Source organism: Carettochelys insculpta, chromosome 8 (genome assembly GCF_033958435.1).
Source record: "Carettochelys insculpta isolate YL-2023 chromosome 8, ASM3395843v1, whole genome shotgun sequence".
NCBI lineage: Eukaryota > Metazoa > Chordata > Testudines > Carettochelyidae > Carettochelys > Carettochelys insculpta.
In genome coordinates this window covers 16395404-16422965 of record NC_134144.1, presented here as the reverse complement: position 1 = coordinate 16422965, position 27562 = coordinate 16395404, and the positions used below count along the sequence as shown (strand labels likewise).

The 27562-nt window shown below is 41.8% G+C and overlaps 1 protein-coding gene across 2 annotated transcripts in view; it reads right to left on the bottom strand.

Annotated features, from left to right (window-relative positions):
• PGAP1 (post-GPI attachment to proteins inositol deacylase 1) overlaps nt 1–27562 on the bottom strand; it is a 65620-nt gene that overhangs the window by 27177 nt on the left and 10881 nt on the right. For both annotated transcript variants that reach the window (XM_075001107.1, XM_075001108.1), the window contains exons 3-16: nt 23434–23609; nt 21878–22049; nt 19923–20083; nt 16902–16954; nt 16660–16726; nt 14909–15014; nt 13252–13307; nt 13091–13174; nt 9996–10042; nt 9099–9150; nt 4432–4509; nt 1171–1246; nt 792–865; nt 637–688 (exon numbers count right to left, since the gene is read on the bottom strand). In XM_075001107.1, the coding sequence (XP_074857208.1) occupies nt 637–688; nt 792–865; nt 1171–1246; nt 4432–4509; nt 9099–9150; nt 9996–10042; nt 13091–13174; nt 13252–13307; nt 14909–15014; nt 16660–16726; nt 16902–16954; nt 19923–20083; nt 21878–22049; nt 23434–23609 (1254 nt within the window). The remainder of the gene's footprint in view (nt 1–636; nt 689–791; nt 866–1170; nt 1247–4431; nt 4510–9098; nt 9151–9995; nt 10043–13090; nt 13175–13251; nt 13308–14908; nt 15015–16659; nt 16727–16901; nt 16955–19922; nt 20084–21877; nt 22050–23433; nt 23610–27562) is intronic.

Here is a 27562-nt window from a genome sequence, read left to right as displayed (position 1 = left end):
TAATATTCAAACTGCCCACATTTTTCTTTCAAACATGTATTATTCAAAACAGGATTTTTTCTTCTGGGTTTTATTTATAAGTAGTGTGCAAACTGATTGAAACCTGCACAAAGATTATTTGGGTTAATTTTTAAAAGCAGAAAAATCTTTTATCCAGGAGAACTGAAGGGTCTAAATGCTTCAGGAAAGCAGTAATAAAAGACAATTTCTCATTCATAAGTCAACAGTTCAGATTTTACTCTAATCAATGGCAATCTAATGCTAATATAAGTTGTACCTCTCTTTGCAGAGAAACCAAGAATGGAATGGTTAAGGTGACCAGACTACTCCCTCCCCTTTACAAAAGGTCTTTCTAGAAAGAGAGATGAGGCACACTGGCAGGGTTGGGAAGCTTTTACCGAGACTTCCCTTATTTTATCTGTTCATTGGACAGAACAGAGGATTTCAGTCTCCAAAGTTCTTCGTAGGGCAACCTTTGTGGCAAAACTACTAATACAAAAGGTAAAGAACTTGATAGCAACCACATTGCAGTAGGGTGCATGAGAGAGCTGGGAGGCAGATATATTTTAATAGCTTTTGTTTTGTACAATTTTACAGTAATCATTTATATGCACTTCAATAAAACTTCACATTTACCTTTGTGGGGATGGCAGTGGCTCTCGATGTAGATTTTAAAAGCTTGGTATATCTAACACAAACGAACAAAAATACTTAATTGAGAATACTTAATCATGAATTTCCAAAGGAACTCGTTAATAAATACCATTTTTGTTTTAATTCAGTATTTTTACCTGGTTAAAGTGCTGGAGCTGCACATTGTGAATTAGACCAGTTGAATTTAATACAACTTTGCTTGAAGAAAGCCCTGTCGAAATGACAATTCTGTATTATTTTCAACTGGTAAATCTAGAAAAGCAAAGGACTAGAAACTGATTTGCTTGAAGAGTTTTAAGGTTCTGCCTGGAAGCTGAGATACTTTATATGCATACATGATCTACAATATTTATGAAATCTCAGAGAAAAAGGGTGAATGAAGTAAGGATAGCTTAATAGGAAATTATCTTTAAATTTACTGGAAGCTTGATCTTTGGAGCTAAGTCCAATTTATTACTTATAATATGCCAACAAATTCAGTTTTCAAGTTTTTCAAGAGCATTGCATTATACCTACCAAAAGAAAAAAGATGTGTTATGGGAAGTTGTACGGTTCGGGAATCCTCTTGAAAGAATTCACAGTTCAAAATAAACTGCAACACAGACATATTTTATTTCATACATCTGAAATGCACAAAAAGTGAGAGCACTGAGTCTGGCCACACTCTCTACAAAATCACAGACAAAGGATAACACTAAAAGGTTGCTGGAAGTCATGTTTCCACACTTCAGTTACAGTGGCTGACCAGCAGCTGGTTCAGTCACTTGCACAAGCCAGAACAGCTTTAGATTAATTTGCATGCACTTTCACCCAGCTGCCACATGGTGCAGCATGGACAGAGTGCTGCTGTCTTCAAGCCAGTGCCTCCTACTCTGGACAAAAGAAAATGGTAAAGGGGTGGCTATACGCCTCAAGGATCATCCCCCACACAAGAATACTTAGCTGGCCAACAGTCAGGCCCACGGACAGGAAAACCAGGCTCTTAACTGCACAAACAATGGGCCTCCTGATCCCCTTCCTTGCAGGGAGCCACTCCCCACCCAGGGAAACCCAAGCACCACCAGAGGACCTCCTGATCAGTTGAACTCCCATCCCCCAACCTGCTGAGGTGCCCCTGCCACCCTCCCTCCATTCTCTGCCACCCCCATCACAGCTCTGCCCCCCAGCAGTCCTGTGTCCAGCTTGACTCCTTCACCCTCTGCCCCACCAGCCCAGCTCTTCTGTGCCAAGCTCAGACCCTTCCCCACTCTGCCCCACAGCAGCCCCCTGCACAACTTGGCCTGCCCCCAGTGTTCCTGTGCTCACCTCAGCTCCTGCACTCTCTACCCCATCAGCCCAGGTCTGCTGCCCACCCTTGGCCCCTTTCCCCTCTGCCTCCCAGCAGCCCCCTGCACAACTCTACTCCCCCTGTGTTCTGTGCCCAGCTCAGCTCCTTCCTCTCTCTTCCCCTGCCCACTTCCTGAACAGCTTTGACCCCAGTGGTCCTGAGCCCAGCTCAGTTCCTTCCCTTCTCTGCCTGCCTACCCACCCACCCATCTTTGCTCCCCTCCACCTGTTTCTGTGCTTCCCCCACCCCGCTTGAGTCCCAGCCATCCCTGCCTGCCTCCTCTCCCACCCCTCTGCTCTTTTCTCTTTCCAGCCTGGTTCCTCCACCCTGCTCAGCCCTCATTCCCTACAGCCTGTGCTCAGCTCCCTCCTCCTCTTCTCAGCCTAACTCCCCCGCTGGTCCCAGATGGGTTCTCTCCTCCCTGCTCACTCAAAAGGTTACAGTCTTGCCGCCCGCCCCATCCCACTCTGCAGCTACATGGATCCCAGCTCTAGGACTCCATGCAGTCCTACCATGCTGCTACAGAAGCACTGTTAAAAGGGCCTAAGATCTGGGGAAGGCTAGAGCAGTAGAGGTGGCAATGGGAGCTCCAGGCCTCCTTAAGTCCACTGGGCCCCAATGTAACTTCCCCTTTTTGCCCCCTCTGTCGCCAGGCTTGCCAAATGAGTCAGCTCTAGCTAGGCTTTGTGCTCGTGGAGTAGCACAAATGGACAGATTTGAGCAGCGAATCTGGCCCACAATCTATAAAATATATTGAGTTCATTTAAAATTATTCCCTCATCTCACCTTAAAAACAGTATTTCTGACTTTCCTTTATAGCAGTGTTTTTTAAGCTGTTTAAAGTATGCACTATAAAACAAAGACAGATCTCCTCTTATTCACGATTATACAAACCAACTACTCTCACCTTCTCAGTCACAAAATATCTTTGTCACAGCTCCTGCAGCAGTTTATACAAAAACATAGAACTAGAAAAGTATTCATGTGTCCTGTCTTAAAAACAAGCTGGCAGATAGAAAGAAGAGATCAAGCTACCACCAGATGGAAAATCTCTGCTCTATGCTTTTTTGTGAGTAACCTACAACGTGTAACCTATGTTTTTTATGAGTAACCTACATCCCATTCTGAATTACAGGTACTCTTTCTTTGGTAGATTAGCTGTTAAATTAGTTGAAAAAAAAATCTACCTTTGGAATACATACTGTAGGCAGCGCTATAATTTGTAAAATCTACAGTGAGTTTCAGAGTACGTGAGATCTTATGCGGTTGACCCCTGATTCACACAGTAAGCCCTCACTTTTGGCAGCTTCACGTTCACACAAGGGAAGGCAGCTAGGCAGGCTGAGAGCCCCTTCCCCCTGCCCTCCCAGAGCATCACTAGACACCACTGTGGGAGGGTAGGGGGAAAGCTTTTAGCTTGCCTAGCTGCCTGCCCTTGTGGGCAGCCAGGCAGGCTAAAACCCCCTTCCCCATACTCCCAGAGCAGCACCACTTGACAGCTGTGCCGATTCACCCCAGTTAAACACCCTCACAGGCTCAACCCCCCCTCAACTCCTCCACCCAGTGTGCCCCAGCTCACCTCCCCCAGCGGGGGCTCCAGCTGCTTGCCAAGGGCTCCCCTCCAACCTCCACAGACCCGGCTCCAGCCCCCCGTGCCCCAACCCCGCATGGCTGGGCCCCAACCCTCTTGTGGTTCCCAGCTCAACCCCCCACCATGCAGCTGGCTCAGTGTGCGCACGGCTCTGGCTCCCAGCCCACAGCATGCTGCGCAGGGCTCCAACCCCGCCCCCACCCCCCCCAACACACACAACCACCCTGCCCTGGTACAACCCCCATTCAACCTCCCTGGCTGGCTCAACCCCTCCCCCCGCCCCAGTTCCAGCTCACATCCCCCGCACACTTGGAGCTCCAGCTGTCGGCAGCGTGAGCAGAGGCTCTAATTCCACTGCGAGCTCAACCCAACCCTGCCCCAGTTCACCCCGTTCAATGCCCCTCCTACTCCCCGCAGCCCAGCTCACACCCCTCTTCAACCTGCGTGCATGAGACTCCCAACCGCCTGTACACATGTGCAGGGCTCCAGCTCCAACCCCTGTACCCACCACTGCCATGGCCCCAACTCCAACCCCATGGCCAGACTCAACCCGCGCCCCAACCCCTTGCATACCCCAGCTCATCTGCATCCTCCCACCCCTCCTGCAGCCCTAACCCACCCCAGGTTTAAACCCCCTGCCCACTCCCAGGGCCCCAACCTATCCCCTCCAGCCCTCTCCAACTCACGCAAAATTCAAGGTATGCGATGCTGCATGGAACGCTAGCCTCGCGTACCTTGAGGGATTACTGTATTCAGCACAATGCTCCATTATTAAAACATCTTCCTTGCAGCTAATAATGACAAAATGTAATATTCAGTTATTTTGAATGGATGCTGAATAAAGTTTCATCTTTGTTACCTTATTATCATTAACAGCTGGTACATAAATGACAAGACTAGACAAAGAAGGATACTCCTGAAGTTTCAGGGTTACAACCTAAAATAGGAAAACAAAAATTATTTATATTTAAAGTATAGTTTGGTTCAGTTAAAAAACCCAGATAAGAGCCTCACTCCTACTCCAGCTCTTTTATGTGGTGTGAGGGGCCATTAAAAAAAAAAACATATCTAACCAGGGAACACCCTTGAAAGTCCCAGTTTTAAGGGGGTATGCCAGAACAGGGGCACAGGACACTCTGCTACCAAGATTTCAAGAACAAATGCAACCCATGAGGCTGCCTCTGAAGGTTGCTGAAACTAAGTAAAACTTCCAGGACTATCTCAAAAGCCTACAGATGATTGAGTGCGCTCAAAGTAAGACCTAGCACGGCCATCATTTTTTCTCTTTCTCACACATAGTTTGTGCCATGCTTCTTGAAGATATACCACAGAAGCTAATGCCAAAACATTTACACCGGCAATCACTGTAAAGTTCAAAAACAGCAGCAGTTACAATGAAGAAAAAAATCCCGAAAGTTCATATGTAACTTTCCTGCATTAAAAGAATACTATGCACTATAGCATACTAAACTATGCACCACAGCAAGTTTCATGTAAGTGTTGAAAGACTGTACTTAATTATTTAGCTATTGTCCAGTCCTGCTCCTAATAAAAAGCGAAAGGCAAAAAACTTTATTATGAATTTCCAGTTACATTTCAGATACAGTATGTGCTAGAGGAGTTCTGATGCACATGCACAGGAAAAAACACAGAGGGCATGCTGAGGGTAAAACAGCAAATTGCATATATTTGGACAGCAGTTGAGAAATATATTACTGTAAACTACTGCTGTTCACATGTTGCCTTTCTCCATGGTTTATTAATAGGGCTGTCAAGTGATTAATAAGTTGTGAAAATTAATTCCGATTAATCACAGCGTTAAGCAATAGAATACCATTTATTTAAATATTTGTAGATATTTTCTGTTTCCAAATATATAGATTTCAATTACAATGCTGACTACAAAGTATGCACTGCTCTTTTTATTTTTCCTACAAACCACTGCACTCTAAAAAACAAAAAAGTATTTTTCAGTTCACCTAATACAAATAATGTAGTGTAATCAGTTTACCCTGGAAGTTGAACTTACAACTATAGAATTACATAGAAAAATAACTGCAGTTAAAAAAAAATAAAACAATGGAACTCCTTTAGAGTCTCCAATCCACTCAGTCCTCATCCCCGTCAAATTCTAGAAGGCAACTCAGATTCAATAGCCTTGAGTTGAGTGCTGTGTCTATCTTTAGAAATCTCACACAGGTATCTTCTTTGTATTTTGTCAGATCTGTAGTGTCAGCGTTCTTAAAATAACAGTATATGGTGAGTCACCCTCAGCAGGCCCTCTATTTTTAGCTATGCATGTACAGAATGAATTTTGTTATGTGCCCAATAACATTGGTGCACATAACAAAATTCCTGTGGTAGGAGTAAGGTTGAGGGGTTTGGAATGTGGAAGTCAAATCAGGGCTGGATCAGTGAGTCAGAGTGCAGAGGGCTCTGCGTGTGGGCCCAGGGATCAGGGGTGCATGGTGCTCTGAGGATACAGTGAGGAGAGTGGATTCCACTCAGGTGACTCCTCCCAGACCAGCACACAGGCTGGGGAGGAGAGGTTTTGCACTGGGGCCACCAGGCATAGGGCTTCTCCTGGCTGGAGTAGGTCCAAGCTGAAACTGGGCTGGGGCTGTGGGATAAGTGCCCCTCCCCCAGCTGTGGCAGGTCCAGAGCTGAGCTGGGGCCAGAGGAGAGGTGCCTCTGCCCTGGCCATGTCAAGCCTAGGGCTGAGCTGAAGGCCGGCAGGGAGAGGCAGCTCTCCCCGGTTGCAGGAGATCCTGGCTGGGGCTCAGTAAGGGTCAGCTCTCAGCCACAGCAGATCTGGGTCCAGGCTAAGTTGGGGCTAGATGAGGGTAACTCTCTCAGGCCATAGCAGGTCCAGGCTGTGGCTGGGCTGGTGGGAACAGGAACCTCTCCTCAATGGGAGGTCTAGGACTGGGAGAGAGGCATCTGTGCCCACCACAACCCTGAGTTCCTGCATAGTGCTTATGAGACTGCTGTTCAGCCATGCCAATGCATAGCTTAGAGGGGACTTAAGTCACCGTCTCAGGCTACATCTACAGTATGAGAAATTCGAATTTATTAATATTGATTTTGTAACACTGGATTTCATAAATTTGAATTTGAATAGCCTCACGTCCCCACATGCCCCTCATAAAGTCGATTTATTGCTGCCACACTCAATCAGCAAACATCAACTGTTGCAGCAGTGCATTGTGCTATCCCACAGTTGCCTCATCCCCATAGCATTCTGGGTATTTTTGCTTGTATTTGACATCACCTTCCCATATTGCATTGCCCTCATTCCCCTCCCCAGTACATTTTTCCAGGTGGAAGGAAGGAAAAACTAGTGTATCAGCAAAGATCACCGAATGCAGAGAAATCTCTTTCTTCTATAACTCAACTGTTTTTTAAAACTGTAGCTGTAACTCAAATCAGATGTGTGTCTTCTCAACGGGCCATCCACTGCCTGTCCCCCACCTCACATGATTACATCTAATCCCTGAAAATAATATGGGCACAATGAAAAGCAGGAAGAGAGAGTAGGTAGTAAAGATTTGGAAAAAAGAGTTGTAGGGAGCATGGGAAAGACCCAGAAGGCGTGGCGCCTGTGGGGAAAGAAGGGGATTTGCACACAAATATAAACCACTGAGAAGTTTCTCAGCCTTTTATGCAAGCACGGTCCCCAAAAGAGCTTTACTGCCACATGGTGCAGTGGAGCAGCAGCTGGCATCAGGCAGTGCAGAAAAAAATACCAAGTGTAGAACCAGAACCATGCTGGGGCTATTTGTAATCGATAGATGTGCTCACAGCACTAATAGGAAAGAAAGAGAGACATTTCTCAGCCTCTCACACAAACATGACCCCACAGCCAAAGGCTTCCTGGTTCCGATTTGAAATTCACGGTCTTCCTGTTACCTAATTCCTGTGCACCTGGAGAGCAGTGGCCAGAGCGGAGCACTGATGGGCATTGTGGGCTACATATAGGACATCTCTGGAAGCTAATAAATTCGATTTTAAGATGCGGCACTTCCACCCTGGCCTTTAGTTGAACTTTTAAATTCAAACTTGACGCACTACACCCAGCAGATTCCAAAGGTATTAGGATATCAATATTACTGCTCCCTAAATCAAGCTAATGGTATTTACAGCGAAGACGTGGTAATATTAAGCTACCTGCCTTAAGTCTGAATTTATGTCATAATGTAGACGTAGCCTGCGACTGAGATTGCTATATCACAAAATCTATGGCATAATGTGAGCAAAACACAGAGCAGGAGTTCAGTCACAAATTTAATGAATATATTTTTAAGCATGTCCTCTGGAATAGTGGCCAAAGCATGAAGGAGAATATTAATGTTTAGCATATCCGGCACACTAACAGTTGCATATCACATGGTATTCAGTCTGTTTGAACCCTATTGCTGTCTTTGGCTGTGTCTACACTAGCCCCAAACTTCAAAATGGCCATGCAAATGGCCATTTCGAAGTTTACTAATGAAGCGCTGAAATACATATTCAGCGCTTCATTAGCATGTGGGCAGCCGTGGCACTTCAAAATTGACGCGGCTCACCCAGACGGGGCTCCTTTTCGAAAGGACCCCACCTACTTCGAAGTCCCCTTATTCCTATGAGCAGATGGGAATAAGGGGACTTCGAAGTAGGCGGGGTCCTTTCGAAAAGGAGCCCCATCGGGACGAGCCATGTGGCGGTGAGCCGCGTCAATTTCGAAGTGCTGCGGCTGCCCGCATGCTAATGAAGCGCTGCATATGTATTTCAGCACTTCATTAGTAAACTTCGAAATGGCCATTTGCATGGCCATTTCGAAGTTTTGGGCTAGTGTAGACACGGCCTTTAGGTGGTTGCAAACTGTGCTATCAACTTCAGAAGTGAAAGAAAATGTTTGCCAGTAGAGGAGAAATATATGAAGTCCACAAAATATGAACTACATATGACGACTCCTGTAAGGAGGGGAGCAAAGGGAAGTCTCCCAAGAGTAGAATGGCAGAAAAAAGTTGTGACTTTGCCAATAGTAACAGAGAAGTCAAGCTGCAGTCTAGAATTCAAATACAAATTAGAGTCTATATGTTTCCTTTGATTATAGGCCCAAAATTATTTTTGATTACAATTTCCTCATTATTTTATTGCTGTAGTTTTGGTACATTACATTGTTCTTTTAGGTTTCCTATAGTCTTAACAATGAATTGCCTAATTTTTTTAATATTTGCTTTTGAAAACTTCAGCTTTCTTGCTGGACCACTTACGATCAAGTCAATGATACGATGAACTCACGCACAGAAGAATTTATTGTTGGAATAAATATCACTTATATACCCTCAAAAATGGAAAAGAAAGCTAAATTGATAGTTTCACACTCCCTCAGTAGCATGTATCCCAAATGGAAACCTAGCTTATATGCCTTAATTTGATAAAATATGTGAATTTATTAAAATTATTCATAAATCCACACAAACCCTCTTCACATAAATGTTCATTCCATTCTGCTGCAACAAAATAATGTGCAGTACACTTTACCTTAACAGTTGGCAGTAATTCAGCTTTCCAGGATAAATCAAAACCTTCCAGGCTGTAAATGTTAAAATACTTTGAAGTCCAAACATACAAAATGCACATATTCATTGTAAAAGGAGTTAGACAGTAACAGTATATTAATGAACCAGCCTTTTTCTACCTCTATAGAAATGGACAATGCTAAAAAACAGGACATGGGTGTAGCTCAGCTCTAGTTAACATCTGCCCATATGCCACACATTCTAATTTAGTCATCTAAGGTAATTTTTGACTCAAATAGCAGAAATGCTGAACATCTGATTTCCGACGTATCAGCAGATCTGAACAGCTATCAATACCACTGCAGCCATAAAATCTGGTTATTATTAACCTCAGCTTTTTGAAACAATGAAAACACAATGAACTGAGTTCTGCAATTGTACTGAAGTAATTCACAATACACAAAAGCATCCACTGTTCCTACAGCTTAAGGGAACTTTTAAGTGTATTCTATGCAATATCCATGTATGAATGTCTAACGTGGCAGTAAATTCATAGTAATGGAAAGGAAAGAAGATGAACATTCAACCCATTCCCTGCATACAACACATACGGTCCCATGAGAGAGGACATATTGAAGTGATATTACACACAAGTTCGTAACAAAACAAGTTACACTGCCATAAAGCTTAAGAAAGATATCTTTTGCTCTTTAACACTAGGTCACTTAATATTGATTTGAAGTTATTTAAATATTTGAGAAAGCTAATTTTACATGTCCTATGACAGTGGATTTTAACAGTAATAATCATTCTTAAATCCCTGTAACTCTTATTCCTAAATTGCTCTGTGTTACATGATTGAATGACCAAAATTGATCTTACATAACTAGTTAAATAAATCGTAAGTCTTCATACTCACCATACAGATGAACTGTTTAAACAGCCGTAAATCCAGCTACCTGTATCCTGTTAAATCAACACCATGTTAAATGTGCATTACTATTTTGAAATGTAAAGTGAGAGTTTATATATAAAAATATTTAATTTCACTCCAAAAAAATTTAGAGCTAGTCTCAATGATGTGTCATCAGACATCACATACTGTTCTGAACCTCCTGCAATACTTACATATAATCAAGACCTATTAAAAAGAGACTTCCATTTTCATTTCCCTATCCTTATAGCTCATTGGTTTGAATATTGGCCTGCTAAACCCGGGTTTGTGAGCTCAATCCTTATGGAGGCCATTTAGGGATTGGGGCAAATAGATGTCAGGGATGGTGCTTGGTCCTGCCAAGAGGGCAGGGAACTAGACTAGATGACCTACAGAGGTCCCTTCCAGTTCTAGGAGATGTGTATGTGTGTGTGCATCAATCACTCATTTCTCTAATGGCCCCCCACTATAATCACTAAGAGGCACTTTTCACACTCAACCAAAACACAAAAATACAGTTGCTCAGGCAGTTCAATTCATTACTATTTCCTTAACTATTTCTTTGCAATCCATAAGATTTACCATCTCTTTTTTGATCTTGTAGAATATTAATGATATTATGTCTGCTGCCCAGAAGTCTGATACCAAAAACTTTGAATTATGATTGAGGATGAAGTAGAATGGACAATTGGAATATAAGAATGAAAATCTTTGGCTAAAACAAGACATATTCTAAACGATTTTCCTTTGTTGTTTTTACTAACCATGAAAATAAACAGAAGACCCTGCAGTCTAAATTTCTCAAATTTCTAAATCTGAAGTGTTCAAAAGAACTGCAAAATAAAATCTTTGGAAGACTACAGATCTCAGATAAGAATGGCCTGAGGACAAGAACGGTACAAATCCAAAGTATTATTTACATAAAATTGCATAATCAAGAATTTTATCTTAAGGACTGTTAAGAAAAAACAGCTTCAAAAGGATGTAGTATAGTTAAACTACAAACAATGGATTTTTTTTGGTCAATCAAGAATTTTTAAAAAAAATCCTGTAATCAATTAATATATTTTACAAATATGATGAAAATTCAGTTTAGTAAGAAATTAAACCTTGTTCCAAAATACCCTAGTGGTTCAAGTAAATTGTATATTCTTAACAGTACCTCATGATTTTGTTTATATTTGATTTAAAGAACTTCAGTTGTTTACATCTAATAAAGCAAATTGTGTTTTGATACAAAGAATCAGACAACATGGCTGATGGTTAAAGCTGGTCACAATTCAGAATTTCTGTTCACCAGAAGATTCCAAACTTCTGGGGAAAAATGGATTTTCTGCTTTGGAACAAAGAGTAAAATTTCTGAGATTTCCCACAGAAGGTAACATATAGGAAAAATTATGTAGAAATAATCAAAACTTTTTAAAAATATTGAAATGGAATCATACCTGGGAGCCAAAATTCCTCATTAATGTTGAATTCCTACACTGTAACAGTTGCAAAAAACACATTCATCTGCTTCCAGCTAAAAAAACTATACTCTTTTTCAAATGCAGTTAAAAGAGCTCCACAGATTTGCCTTGAGGCTACACTATTGCAAATCACCATGTTTGAGGCTGAAAGTGGAAGAAACACAAAATCCAATTTTCAGCACATACCAGCCCATCTTCTCAATAGAAAAAAACAGCTGAGAAAATATCAATTGGTGGTGCCCCATATCTTGTACTAGATTCCCTAGGTACAATCCTTATTAGAGCCCCCTTTGGTGAGAGCATCACTATTCAGGAAGGTCACTTAAGCACATGCTTTCCTGAATAACAACATAAGAAGTATTTCCATACTACGATGTTCTTAAGGCCCAGCTTCAGAAAGCCCCAGCTGGGATGATTTAGCTGGAGTTGGCCCCGCTTTGAGCAGGCGGTTGGACTAGACGACTTTCTGAGGTCTCTCTTTCAATGCTTATCTTCTGTGATTCCATGGGCCCTCTGCTACATTAAAAACTTACTCTCCATTCACAAACCTTTGAAACAACAGCACCAGTCCTTGGGGACAGAGCAGCCAACAGTGATGGAGACTGAACACAAGAGAATCAAAGATAAAGCACCATGGAGTCAGTGACATGTGCAATGGACTGATGGGACAGAGCAAACTGTTCTGAAGGCTGACCATTTTCATCCCACGATTTGTGTGATAACTGAAATTATGATAACAGAGAGTGGGCTTAACAAACAGCTGCAAAACTGCTGAAGTTTGGAGAGATAAAATCTACTACTCCGGCAACTCCAAGTAGGTCTTAGGGATCGTCTACATGAGTAATTAGACCACAGCAAGCTGAACTGTGAGTACATCACACACTAGTCTAACTATCCATGTGCACCCTGCTGACGTGTATTTAAAGTTTGCTAAAAGCTTAAAGCATTGGAACAAATTCAATGAATCAACAGGATACGCAGACTTCAGCAAGCTAGGGTAGGACTGATTCACACCTCAGCTTGCTGCAGTCTAATTGTCCATCCAGACAAGGTCTTTGTAGAGGTGGCTATATCTAGGCTGCAGGGTTCTGCCGATAGAAGTTTTGTTGACAGAGCACGCATCCAGCCTGCAGATCTCTCAGAAGAGATCTGCTGGTAAGGAGCATTCGGGCAACATCCCTGTACACCTCCTGCCACGAGAAAGAAAGGATGTCTCAATGGGGAGGTGGGGAGAGGCGGCTTCCTTATCCCCTTGTGGATGGGCCAAATTTCAGAAAAGCCTCTCCTGGCCGAACTGCGAGCAAAAGATACTCAAATGAATTGTGCAATTTGCATATCTTTTGCTAGCAGTTCTCAGCAGTTTAGACACAGCCTATGTGTAATAGTCAGATATTATGATGATGAACACACTGGAAATAAACACACACTAAAAGGCATGCATTCCTAAACAAATAATAGTTAGAATTACAGCCAAAAATATGGCTCTGTTTCATAATTACTGGAGAAATCATCTCAATGCAGCTGTTTAAATGGAAACAATAATTCAATTTCATAAAGCTAGCAGCAGATAAATATATTTATAAAAAACACAAAAACCATGTATTTTCTCACCATCATACCGCTTTGACAGTGGACATGACTGTAGGTTTTTCTGTGGTTTGAAAGAGGAAATACGAAATATTTTCCATCAGATTCCTTAAGAGGAAAAAAATGTTATTAGAAAAAACTCAGAAATAACATTGAAATGAGAAAAAGAAATTAATGCTACTTACATTGTAAACTGTATAGGTCCAGTCTGAGGATTCAATTTTAATCCAAATCAAAGTTCCTAGAAGTAAATTATATGCTTTATTTTGCTCTCTTCTGTGTGACAGGAAAACCTTAATTCTAGTTGTGGGTTACTGCAGGAACTGCTCATGTATAACAGTAATCTCCAGCAGATCCTCACAAAACACAATTAGCCTTCTTTATTGAGTATACTTTATCAACTTTTGTTCATAAACCTACAAGTTAGGCATATGAACATTACAATCTGTAACCCAGTACTCATGTGTGCTATTCAGAACTACACACAAGGGTTAAAAATCAACTATCTGTTCAGAACGTCTAACCAAGTGACACCATTAAGATGTTATTTTACTGGCAAACTTTATCAGTAATTGATGGAATTAAAATAAAAGGTCTGAAATAAAAACAGCATTAGTATCTAGTGTGCCTCAGTATGACTACAGGGCTGAATACAGGCAAGGGAGTGTTGGAAATACAGTAGCACAGCTTTGCTCCTGCCACATTTTCAGTCTCAAAGAAAGGATCATAAAAAACCCAAATTCAGGTAGCAGAATTAGAAAGAGACCATCTACAAGAAGTCTGAACTTCTTTATAGTTACAGTAACGATAATAATGATGAAGGGGTGGAGTAGCAGAAATAGGTTTATTAGATACAGAAAAAACAGGCTCAAATTCACTCTTGTTGTAACTCCATTGAACTTAATGACATTACAGTACAGACAAATTTAGCCAAGTGCCAAAAGGAGTCAGGAGGGAGGAAAATATAACTGGGGAAAAAAAAAAATCACACATAAATACCCTCTAAACTGCTATTAAAGTGTGTGCACGGGTGTGTGTATGTATGAATACCTGACTAAATGGTTAATGAAAACCTCACCAATAAAATCATTTCTGTTATACTGTAAACTAAATAAATGCAATGATAATGCTTTGCCACCTCCAAGACTATAGGTTATTTCAACAAAATTAAGGCTTGGCGGTTCCTGGCCCATGGAAGATCAGTGGGTCTCCTGGACTCTGCAGCCATGCTCCTCCTGGTTAACTTACTAGCAGCCAAAGTAGGTAATATAAAGAATTCTGCTGGTTCCCCAACTCTGCAGACAGAAGGGCCAATTCTTCATTACAGCATAGGTCTCTTGCCCAGTTCTCTGCAAGGTAAGTAGCCACTGACTGTGTACATCTGGGTACCTAGGAATTCCCCAGGCAGCACAGAATTAGCATAGTGGTTTTACCTCCTCCCCTCCACACACACACACACACACACACACCCTCCCTCCCTGCCTCCCTCCTGACAGAGGGTGACATGGGAAAGGGAGAGAAAATCTGAGCTCTAGCTGTTCCTGTAGTTGCTGAAGATCAGTCAACTAGGCCTAAACAGAAACAACGTTTGGTTCCTGGCTAGTCCCTGGATTTGAGGAATACAAAGAATACATCTTTGCCCCACTATGGTCGTTAGCCAGCCTCACTCAACTAGAAAAAAGAATCAAGAGTCACTAGTTTGTCACTATACATTGCAAATGGTGTCTGAGTAGTATCTAAAGGAAGACAGAATGTGCTTCAGCAATTTAGTATGAGAAGAATAACTTTTAGACAAAATGCATCCTCAGACCCTGGTCAAAGCAATTAGGAAGAACTCCAAACCTTTAAGTTCAGTAAGTGTTTCAGGATCTTCTTCAAAGAACTTTGCTGGATGCCTCACAAAGTGGTGATTTAATACCATCATTCTCTTCTTTGGATCCTCAGTTATCTAAAAATACCAGACAACTTGTTAAAAACCTACTTAGCATTTTGTGGCACTTACAAGAATTCCAGAGGCAATAAGCCAGCAACAGAGCTTTATTCATAGCAAAAGTCAGAGCTCCAAAAAGGCACAGTATAATATGATATCTAGTTTCAGTTCAACAGCAGAGTTAATAAAAATATTCTAGTCATCTATACCCAACTAATGCTATCAAGCTCTCAAGCCATACAAAATTAAAATAAATATACATAGAACCAAAAAGCTTCAGCTATGAGATAGACATATAAGGTGGCATACTGGTCATTAATTGCAGACCCATGTAAAAAGTTAGTTTTCATCAACTTATAAATTGATTCACTTGCTTGCGCCCACTAATCCAACTTCTTTGTTCCAGCTCATAAACTTCAAATGTCTAAATAATGTCTAACCTGTCATTTAAAAAAAAAAATCAAATCAAACAACCAAAGTTAGTTTTCTTCTATTTCACATAAATATGATTTTGCTACTTGTGCGTATTATGGCCATCCCCAATGAGTTCTGACAAACTGTATCCCCAATAGGTCAGTCAAAGTCCCTACGACAATATTGAAAGGGTTCAAGTGAACAAGCTTCAGAGATCAGTGAAGCTCTCTAAGAATGACCCAACTACTCAATTTTACATCTAGTTCATTTTTATTACTTTAAACTTACACAAATATTTGAGAATAGTATGAAATATTTTTTCACGTTTTTCCAAATAGTTTTTTGAAGGGTAAGATGCAGTGGCAACATAACATTTAAACAGATAGAAAGGAAAAACAAGACTGAGGTAGCGAAAAGAAGCAATGAATAGGAAGAAAGCAAAGAAAAGAAGTACATCAGCTTTTTCCTTGAATCCCCTTAAGTAATTATTCCAAACTTACACAGAGGATTTTTTCTTTGTTAAAACAGTTTGCAAAAGGATACTGTATGTAAGCAAATTTGCGTACCTTATCACAGTACAGCTGAGCAGATTTGTTCAGAACCACAAGGTCCTAGGTCTGTTTAACTCATTCTATCACAGTGAGAAAGTTCAAGGCTTTACCCCAGCTATAACTCACTGACTCAGCCAAAGAAAAAAGCTGAACTTTGTTACCACCGTCATAGGGCTTGTCTACACTAGCTCCCTACTTCGAAGGGAGCATGGTAAGTAGGGTGTTGGGAGATTATTAATGAAGTGCTACGGTGCATATGCAGCACTTCATTAAGCTAATTCTCCCCCGTGGCAACTTCGAAGTGTTAAACATCAAAGTGCCAGCTCACTTGTAGCCCCAGCTAACCTGCCAGTACTTTGAAGTGCCTGGGCAACTTCTGAGTCCCTTTACTCATCAAAATTTTGCACCGCAGCACTTCATTAATAATCTCCCGACACCCTACTTACCATGCTTCCTTGAAGTAGGGAGCTAGCGTAGACAAGCCATAGTCTCCACAGAACCCAAAACACAAGATTCTGGATTGCTAGGCATCAAAAAAACCAGCTATTTTTTCAACACGATGCAGAATTATTATAAAGTAACATAGCATACTTCTCCCTGACTTTCATACTGGTAGCATAAACAATTTTTTGGGGGACGAAAGCTCCCTCACTTTCCTCCCAGTATTTATGGAGCATGCAGGAGATGAAACTACAAACCTGTTTGGTGTTTTCATCAATAAGATCAAAAAATGCCCTAATGGTAGCCAAGATCAATTCTTTACACCTAGGACAAAACATAAGGAAACGCGTATTTAAAAATTTGACTAAGAAAAATACGAGTTAGATACTTTCAGAATATTACACTCTTGAGAGTGAATGAATTTATAAAAGGCGATGAAAGTAAGAGATGGAGAAAGATGTCATGTAAGTTACCTAACTTCTTTGTTCTATTTGCTTACCATACTATGGAGAGGTGGTCTGTTGAGACCCAAGTTCTAGGCACTGCTGAGCTCTGTTGGAGGGGAAGGGGAGAGCAATGTATTAGCTTCCTTGGAATTCAACATTTAACATTAGAAACATTAGAAATCTGAAAATGCATTTTTCATTTGTGTAATTTACGGGCTTCTATAAAATTATCAGATAAGAACAGCCATACTGGGTCAGACCAAAGGTCCATCTAGCCCAGTATCCTGTCTGCCGACAGTAGCCAGTGCCAGGTGCCCCAGAGAAGGTGAACCAAAGACAATGGTCAAGCGATTTGTCTCCTGCCATCCATCTCCTGCCTTCGACAAAAGGCTAGGCACCATACCTTACCCCTTGCTAATAGCCATCTATGGACCTAACCTCCAAATATCTATCGAGCTCTTTTTTAAACTCTGTTAAGAGTTCTGGCCTTCACAACGTCCTCTGGTAAGGAGTTCCACAGGTTGACTGTGCGCTGTGTGAAGAAAAACTTTCTTTTATTAGTTTTGAACCTGCTACCCATTAATTTCATTTGGTGTCCTCTAGTTCTTATATTATGGGAACAAGTAAATAACTTGTCTGTATTCACTTTCTCCACACCATTCATGATTTTATATACCTCTATCATATCGCCCCTCAGTCTCCTCTTTTCTAGACTGAAAAGTCCGTCTCTCTAGCCTCTCGTCATATGGGACCCATTCCAAACCCTTAATTATTTTAGTTGCCCTTTTCTAATGCCAATATATCTTTTCTGAGGTGAGGAGCCCACATCTGCACGCAGTACTCAAGATGTGGGCGTACCATAGTTTTATAAAGGGGCAGTAAGATAATCTTTGTCTTATTTTCTATCCCTTTTTTAATTATTCCTAACATCCAATTTGCTTTACTGACTGCCGCTGCACACTGCGTGGATGTTTTCAGAGAACTATCCACTATAATTCCAAGACCCCCTTCCTGATCTGTTGTAGCTAAATATGCCCCCATCATATTGTATGTACAACTGGGGTTATTTTTCCCCCAATGTGCATTACCTTACACTTACCCACATTAAATTTCATTTGCCATTTTGCTGCCCAGTCACTCAGTTTGCTGAGATCTTTTTGAAGTTCTTCACAGTCTGCTTTGGTTTTGACTATCCTGAACAGTTTGGTGTCATCTGCAAACTTTGCCACCTCACTGCTTACCCCCTTCTCTAGATCATTGACGAATAAGTTGAACAAGATTGGTCCCAGGACTGACCCTTGGGGAACACCACTAGTTACCTCCTTCCATTGTGAAAATTTACCATTTATTCCTACCCTTTGTTTCCTGTCTTTTAACCAGTTCCCAATCCATGAAAGGATCTTTCCTCCTATCCCATGACCACCTAATTTACACAAGAGCCTTTGGTAAGGGACTGTGTCAAAGGCTTTCTGGAAATCTAAGTATACTATGTCCACTGGATCCCCCCGTCCGCATACTTGTTAACCCCTTCAAAGAACTCTAGTAGATTAGTAAGACACGACTTCCCTTTACAGAAACCATGTTGACTTTTGCTCAACAAATCATGTTCCTCTACATGTCTGACAATTTTATTCTTTACTATTGTTTCTACTAATTTGCCCGGTACTGATGTTAGACTTACCCGTCTATAATTGCTAGGGTCTCCTTTAGAGCCCTTTTTAAATATTGGTGTTATATTAGCTGTCTTCCAATCACTGGGTACCGAAGCTGATATAAAGGATAAGCTCTATTGCTTCAAGAACATACTTTGAATTCTTAGTTATAATTTTCTTGTACAAAAAAAAAAATTATCTTTTCCCCAAAGTTAAGGATTGCTTCCTTGTAAAAGGCTTTCTCAAATTATTAAAGTGGATTCTATCCCATGCCACCTACCGTCATATCTGCACCTACATCCAAAGCCTAGGAAAGCAAAAGTATTGCAATGTAGCCTGAATGTCACTGATTCTGGGATCTAACAGATCCAGAGTAGAAGAGGGGAAACAGTACCAGGTGGTACATAACAGGACAAAGACACACACACCTATGCCTCCTACCTCCAAAGAACATTTAGCAATCATACATTTCAACCTTTTAGCTCTTCTGCTCTACTGTTATAGGGGGAAAGCTGGACTTGTAAGAAGCAAGATTCTATTTAGGGTTTTGCAGGTTAAAACCAACACCTTAAATGTTCATCAGAAGTCAAATGATAGGCATGGAAGATCATGGAGCACATTTGCAATATGTTATTTGAGGCAAATGCCAGTTAAGTGTCTGTACCTCATGCACTACCTGAAGTTCCCTACTAATGTGAAGGTAGAGTCTCATATAGAGCATTTTGTAATAGCTCAGCTTTGAGGTGACAAAGACAGTCACTGTGGGGAATGTACCAAAACAAACAGAAGGTAAATGTGTTATCAAAAGAGATGATTTCCATTCAAGTTTCCATTTAATCCCAATTAAGTCACTCCATATCTCCAATGATGTTGATAGAGATGGAACCCTAAATATAGGCATTATCAGCCTAACAAAAGACACCATGTAGTATTCTTGAATACAAATTTTGTCATCCCCAGTACATCTTACTCAGTGTATGTACACCAGACCCCCACTGTGGAACAGAACATGAAAGAGCATTTGTTGAAAATACCTATTGTCCAATACTACCCTTTGGTTACCCTCTTATTTATTAGCAAACAGTTATATTACAAAGCCAATTAAAGACAAACAAAATTTCCTGTTATTTACCATGAGCAATGTAAATTGCTTTAAATCCACCATATCTGAGGATTATGAAGCATATTGGAATAAGTAAATGTAAAATAAAATACTTTTCCACCTTGCCCTTGTACTTCAGAGTGAAATGTTTATTTGAAGGATCTAATTATCAGGTGCATTCTTTCAAATTTAGTAGAATTACAATAAAAATTTATTATATTTTGCCATACAGTCTGTATTCAGACACGGAGTACATACATCCCATAAATAGTTAACATAATGTGATTAGAAAATGATTTAAAAAAAAAAAAAGATTTTACCACAACAAATAAGGCACTGCTATGTGGACTGAATCTGGGTAGAAAAGCGAGTCCTGAACGAACTTGATAATCTCTGAATCCTCCCGCCACAGAAAGGGTAGTTAGATTTCTTACATCTTGGGCCTTTAAAATCCAATGATTGTTTACAGCTGTATAAAAATCTTTTAAAAAATTGAAAACAGATTAACATTTATTTATACAAAGAAACAGCAGAATTTTTTTCACACCATTTAGTAAAAAAGTTTTTTGAGAGAGATGCTGGTTGCTTACCCAGCAGTCAAGTTCCCATTCTGACTCCTTTGTTAGAAACCTATATTATTTCTGTACCCAATGCAGAAGTGATCAGGCAAGTTGGATGTAACTATGCCTTTTCATGTCAGCAGAGGAGGAACTTCCAAATATGTAGCTTCAAGACAAGAAAGGTTAAGGCAGGGTGACTGTCCATCCCATTTCTGGTGAGACAGACCCATATTTTGGGCTCCAGGAAGGTGTCTTGATTTATTTTCAAAACAGGACTAATTGCCCTGTATTTGCGGGGGGTGCGGCTGCCGCATGATTCCTGCTGCACACCAGCATCGCCGCACCTGGTTCCCGGCTTCCTGCCTCTTGCGGGAGCTGGACCAGCGTGGCTGCACCTGGCTCCCAGCTCCCTGAGGTGTGGGGAGCTGGGGGGCCCAACTGCATGGCTGCCGCCCAATTGCGAGCTCCCTGTGCCTAGGGGAAGCTGGGAGGAGCACTAGCAGCTGCTGCCTCTTCCCAGCCCCCTGAGGCGCAGGGAGCCCACCCACGCAGCTGCCGTCAAGTTGCCAGCTCCCTGCACCTCAGGGGAGCCAGGAGAAGCCACCCCTTCTCCCCACCCCACATCTCCCTGGCCTGTGTTTGGGATAGAGATATGTGGTCACCTTAGGTTAAGGTTTCGAACACAACACACAACAAAACGTTGTAATGGCCTGTACTTAGAACTGTAAGAGTGACTGAAGAGAAAAGCTAGATGGAAGCATGCATTTGCAATATTAGTCACTAGTGAAAGGAGAAATTTAAAGACAGCAGTGAGTATAGATATAATGTCAATACAGTAATTCTCTTCTCCTTTTGGGGTCTGCAAAGTTTTATGTTTTATGCCATCTGCAAACACCTAATTTCAGTTAGGATCAACACTTTCATTTAATATTCTCACCACCTAAATACCAATTGTCCCACTATGTCAAAAGCCAAGTTAAAAGCAGCAACACAATATTTTGACATTTATATATTTTAGACCAGTGGTGTCGAAACATTTGCCATTCGCCATGTGTTTGGAATAGGACACTGCTTTGTGGTGAATATGGGGGTGGCCAACCCGCAGCTTTTGAGCCACACATGGGGAGCACCATCTGTATGCAGACACTACTGTCTGCCCGCTCCGCACATGAACCCCGCCGCCTGGTGGGAGAAGAGGGTGGTGGTGGCACCAGTGGCTCTGGGAAGGTGCTGGCATTGAATTAGAATGGGAGGGATGGAGTGCCTAGATCTGGGGAGGGCATTTATTTAGGGCAGGAATTGATAGTGCCTGGCTCTGTGGGTGCCTGACTCTGGAGTAGTGGGAGGGCATTTATTGAGGGGGTGGGAGTGCCTGGCTCTGAGGGAGGGCGAGGGCATTTATTTAGAGGGGATTGGGAGTGCCTGGCTCTATAAATATAATGTGGTGAATACGGAAAGATCACAACCACAAGTGTGGTGATCTTTGAATTCCTATGGGACACTGCTGTTATGGACTGATGTTCTTTTAATGTCCTATTTCCATCAAACAGGGAAAGAAAGAGTGGAAGATTAAAGCATCTCAGACAGTCTCTCTTTTTCTGTAACAATGTGTTTTTAGGCCACAGTAATGGAACAGATTCTTATCCATACATACACACGTAAGCACTAAGATAGAGCCCAATGCAACATGATGACTTTAATGGACATCAACTTACCAGTAAGGTATTTGTCTAAAGGCATTACAGGTGCAACATGAGGAGTAGCTTGCGTAATGAGGAGGTTTATAAGTTCAGGCTTAAAATTCTTTAGCGTGAGCAATGCTCTTGCAACAAGACCGCCCATGGAATGACCTACTATTGCAACACTTTTTGGTGCAAATTCTCGATCCTTTAGAAAAAGAAAAAAATAACATCATTCAAAGTTAGAATCTGTGAATATTCATTTAAACAATTATATGAAACTTACACACTGATCTGTCGTTTAATTAACAGTTGTACATTTCTGTGAATTGATCATGTTGCTCAAAGAAAATAGTCTGTTTTAGTAGCCTGACAAGTTACTAGCTGAACCATATTTCAGATGCCATATGGTGTTCCAAAAATCACTAAAACAGACTCATCACTTGGTAAAGTTAGAATACAGGAGATGCTGTATTTCAGAAACTGTAATTTATAGCTCTTACTATCATGTGTTAGAACTTTAAGGAAGCAGGCCAGCACTTAAGCTCTTGAGCACAGGAATGTTTTATAAATCTGTATAAAACATTTAAACAAACATTTCTAGAAACATGAATGAGCCTACTGCATAGCTACATAAAAAGTTTACATCTTGCATGGAAATACTTGATTTAAACACAATGCAAAACCTACCCAAGTTTTGGGTGCCCTCACTATGGCTACATCTACACTACGGAGATCCTTTGAAAGAAGTTCTTCCGGAAGAGATCTCCTGAAAAAACTTCTTTTGAAAGATCGCGTGCTCACACGAAAAAGCAGATAGAAAAGTTGATCTTCTCCTTCAACAGAAAGTGTCCACACTGCCCCTGTTCTCTCCAAAGAACGGGCTAGGGATTGAAAATCCAGCACCATGAGGACTGCTCTTTCGAAAGAAGGGCCTGCAGAACATCTACACACACTTTTTTCCGAAAGAATCTTTCAGAAAAAGGTGCTCTTCCTGATCTAGGAGCAAAAGAGGGCTCCTGGAAGAAAAGCTACCTTCTTTCAATTCAGATTGAAAGAGCACATTTTGTGTGTAGATGCTCCATGTGTTCTTTTGAAAAAGGGCCGGATATTTTGAAAGAACTTACTAGTGTTGACTCAGCCTATGAGAATAAACACTAAATTCAGAAACTGTTCATATCATCAAGACTAAAGCAAGAGTATTCTTCTCTTGTCTACATATTTTACTGCACAAAATTAACACCCAATTTACCTATCAAAACAAAAAGCAGTCAAGTAGCACTTTAAAGACTAGCAAGATAGTTTATTAGGCGAGCTTTCGTGGGACAGACCCACTTCTGTCTGTCCCACGAAAGCTCACCTAATAAACTATCTTGCTAGTCTTTGAAGTGCTACTTGACTGCTTTTTGTTTTGATAGTGTATAGACTAGCATGGCTTACTCTCTGTTACTATCCAATATACCTACTGCGATTTAAAATTCCCAATATACCTACTGCAGTTTAAAATTTCCACCCAGCTTCCCACTGAACAAAGATGTCATCCCCAGTTTCTTGGGAGAAAAGGGAAAAAATCTGCATCCCTCATGTCTTACCTTGTACAGTTTAAGAATTATTTTAATGCACTCATGCACAAATCTGGTTTGTCTTTGCAGGCTACCACCATAGAGTGCAACCAATTCCTCATTAAAATTGACAGTGAAAAAATTGAAATGATACTTAAAGTCAATGTCTTCTGCTTTTCTAAGTGCTATAGAGCCAAGAGAACGCACTAGGAAAAGAAAAAGCACTAATTAATCACAGAAACAACTGTCTTCTAACTACAGTCAGCATTACTATTCTAAGGTGGGTTTACCAGTAGAAACAAGTTATTACATATCTGTTCAGAAACAAGTGTTAATCTTCCTTCTCTTACATATTCAAGTTTAAATCTGTGCAGCATTCACTTCATGCAAGTCATCTATATATGCATCAAAAAGAGAAGAAAACATTCCCCTTTCACCAACCTGTAAGCTTACATCCCTTGTTTTAAGACATACGTACATGAGAAATTAGGATAAAAAAATATCACTCAAGTGATAAGAAACATATAAATGAGATTTTTTTTCAATTTTCCTTTGACACAGCAAAAATAATGAAAGTTTCACATCGAAAACCTAAAAAAAAACCCCACAACCTGAGAAGAGGGGAAGTTTATAGATAAATTAACTACAAGGAAGTATCATAGACATAGAAAATTAAATCAATTGTCTAATAAACTACTGGAAAGATAGTGTGTATTACATCTAGAACAACAAGAAGTCTTGTGGCACTTTACAGACTAACAGATATTTTGAAGCATAAGCTTTCGTGGGCAAAGACCTGCTTCATCGAATCCTCACCCTGAGAAGCCCTGATCTCCTACACCTGGACTCATCCAACTAGCCCCCTCACACCCAGACACTCAACCACTGAGCCCCAGCAAGCTGCACCTCGACCTCCCCCTGACATTCCATCAAGCCCCATTTCCCCAGCACTTGGGCTTCCTATCAAGCCCCAGCACCCCTGCAGCGCGCCCCCACCCCAGCACTGAGGGGGCAGGCCAGTCCTTGCACTGTGTCAGATGCAGCCTCACTGCTGAGCTCCTGTACGGGGGCTTGGTGCAGGTATCTGGATGATCGCCCTACCTCAATGCCACCAGTGGCCTCTATTCCCCACTGCTAGAAGCGTGAACATGTAGGGTTTTCTTAGTGGCCTTCCCATCACAGACTTTCACTATGACATTGGACCCCTCATTTGAGGCTTGATCTCAAAGAGAGTATTTCCACTGATTTAAAAAAAGCCAGCAGATAAGGAACTTAATTATCCTGTGCCTCAGTTTCTTTATCTGGGGGGGAAAAAAACAAAAGGATAATATTTGCCTACCTCATGAGAGTTTATGTAAATTCATTGGTTTTGATTAGGTACTTTGAGGTCAGAAGATAGAAAGTGCTGAGAAGTGCAATTCTGCACAGTATTTTTTACAATTCCAAAACCTTTCTGCTTCACTTATGCAACAGGCACTGCTCCTGGATAACAGAAGAATTTTAATTTAGGGCTTTATGAGGTGACTCCTCCTCCCATTGTGTGACAACGGAGCAATTTGCCAGAGACGCAGGGGTAGTAAGAGCAAGGTCCCACCCAACCTCCCCCAACGTAACTTTTCAAAGGACTAGACACAGATGCAGACAGAAGACCCAGTTTTATGCTGTGTGCGTGCTGCAGGGAGGGCTGGGTCATTTGTGGCATCAGGCACCCTGTGCTGACCTGTCCTCAGGGCCAGAGCCACTTAAGTGGGACTGTGGAGAGTAATAAATGGCCAGGAGGAATGGATCCCCCTCTACCTGGGCCAGGTCCCGTAGGAGCAATTCTACAGATAAGTGGTGGCCTGGTCTGGTGCAATTAGGTTTTTTGACTTGTTCAAATTCTGTCATGGGCTGGGCTGGGCTGGGCAGGGCAGGGGGAATGTTTGGTTGGGAAGGGCAGTGACCTGGACTGGGGGAGGGGGAACAGCCTGGCAAAAGAAGTGTGTGGAAGGAAGCAGAGGGATGGAGTGGTGGGGAGGAGAGGAGGTATTGGTAGGATAGGTCTCAACTCTTTTCAGCCTTGGCTATTCAGTGGGTGGGAGGGTACAATTTGCCTGGTGAGAACAGGGCTGGGATTTGGTACCTTCACCGCCAAGGATACAGAGTCTTCCAGTACGGTACATAAAACTGGTGCCACCATGCTGCCTCAGTGGGACATTCTGCTTTCTTGGTTCTCTGAGTTGAATGAGTGTTATTGATGTTAAAGCAGTAGCCAGCCTGTATTTCACGGACAGTTTCTATGTTCCTTGGCAATTCTTATTGCCTGAGGTGCTTACTGCTGTTGAAAAAATAAATACAGGAAGCCCTCAACTCGTTTGTGCGAAGAAGTGAAAATGAGGTGGCAACCTTTGCAGTGTGATTCTAGTCTTCTTCCTGTCAGGACGCAAATGCCAGCTGAAAGCAAAGCCTGACATTTTGTTTTATTGTGTGAAAAAAAGGACAGAGACAGCTCAATTAGCTTGAACTGGTGCTTGTCATTATGTGTTCCCTGGGATCAACGCAATAAGTTCAGAGTGTCAGCAAGCTGCCGGCACATCAGCTATCATAGTATCCATAAAAAACCTGTGACTGACATTTCTTAATTCCAAATGTAGTGCATTTAATCAGGTACCTTCTGCATCTCTGCCACATGGTACAAAACATGCTCCATTTTGCTAATAAAGAAATGGCAGAAATGGGGAGGGTTTTTTTGCAAAAAATAATTTGCTTGGGTTCCAGGATTTGGCTGGAAGGGGACAAGCACAGTGGGCAGGGACATGGGATGCACAGGGCAGCGGAGGGAAGAGAAGAGGGAGCCAGTGGGAAGGTGGGGCCAGGGCAGGGGGTGCAGCCTGGGTAAAGGTGCTACTGCCTCCCCAAGCAGACGCTTCACCCACCCACGGCCCATGACCAAGAGCATCAGATGCATTTGTTTGACGGCCTCCAGATCTGGCTCTCTCTTCCTTACCCATTAGCAGCACCGCCTAGAATGGGGAAGAGACTAGACTTTTGCTAAGTGGAATACCACTGCTAAGGTCTTCCAACTACTTCTTTGCAGACCACTGGATCTGGGCAGCCTGACTTCCAAACACGGAGCCACAGAGAAAGCACTCTTCCTTCATTTTTACCACTCTCCCATCCCTTTCCTCACTAAGTTTTAAGCATTTCAGAGATAAAATACTGTCTCTGCAAGATTCTGTACGTGATCTGTTTTCACTGCCCAGCCCTAGCTGCTACTGAGCATGGCTTTCTTACTGGAGTGCTGCCAAGCACTTACTACAAGTTGAACCTCTCTCCTCTGGCACCGGTGGGACCTGAGTGGTGCTGGAGGAGAGAATTTGCCAGACAATGGAAGGTCAATATCTTCTTACACATTACCAACACTTCTACTGCTTACAGGGCTCTTAGAAGACATTTAGGGGTAAATTACAGCTAAACAACAAGACTGAGCACTGAGAGCTAATAGTGATGGCTGTAAACAAACTTTGTGGGACCATGAGAAACTTGGCCACACCCATGATACATGGTCATCCAACTAACTAAAATCATAACGGATTACGGAGTTTGCCAGATGAGAAAGTTCTGGATTTGAGAGGTTCTACCTGTATTGAGACGGAGAAATATAGAGGAAACCAATATCAATAATGTTTGCAAATACAGACCTTAGAAACAACAGCAGACCTCTGCTCCCAGGCTAGAAATGACAACAAGGAAAACTTCACATGACTACAAGGAAGAATGTCTGTGCATGAGTTACAGTCTATCTGGAGACAAAAGGCAAGTCTTTCCTACAGCTCAACATTCTGTGCCATCTAGATCCTGCTGTCTTTACTCACTCTGGAAATATCCTCTCACTGTGCAGACTCATGTTACTGAACAAACTCAGTGAAGCCTGCTGAAAAGGCTAAACAACACATATTCAAAATCATAACCAGATATTAAATAATTCTCACAGCACTCTGAAAAGATTAATAGACTTATAGGCAAAAGGGAACATAAATCACCTTAGCTGACCACCTGTATAATACAAGCCAGAGTATTTAATCCCTTACTTCTGTAATGAGACCAACAGCTGTTGCTTGCCTGAGGACAGATCTTCCTGAATCTGGTCTTGAACTGAAGACTTCAAGAGAGGGAGATC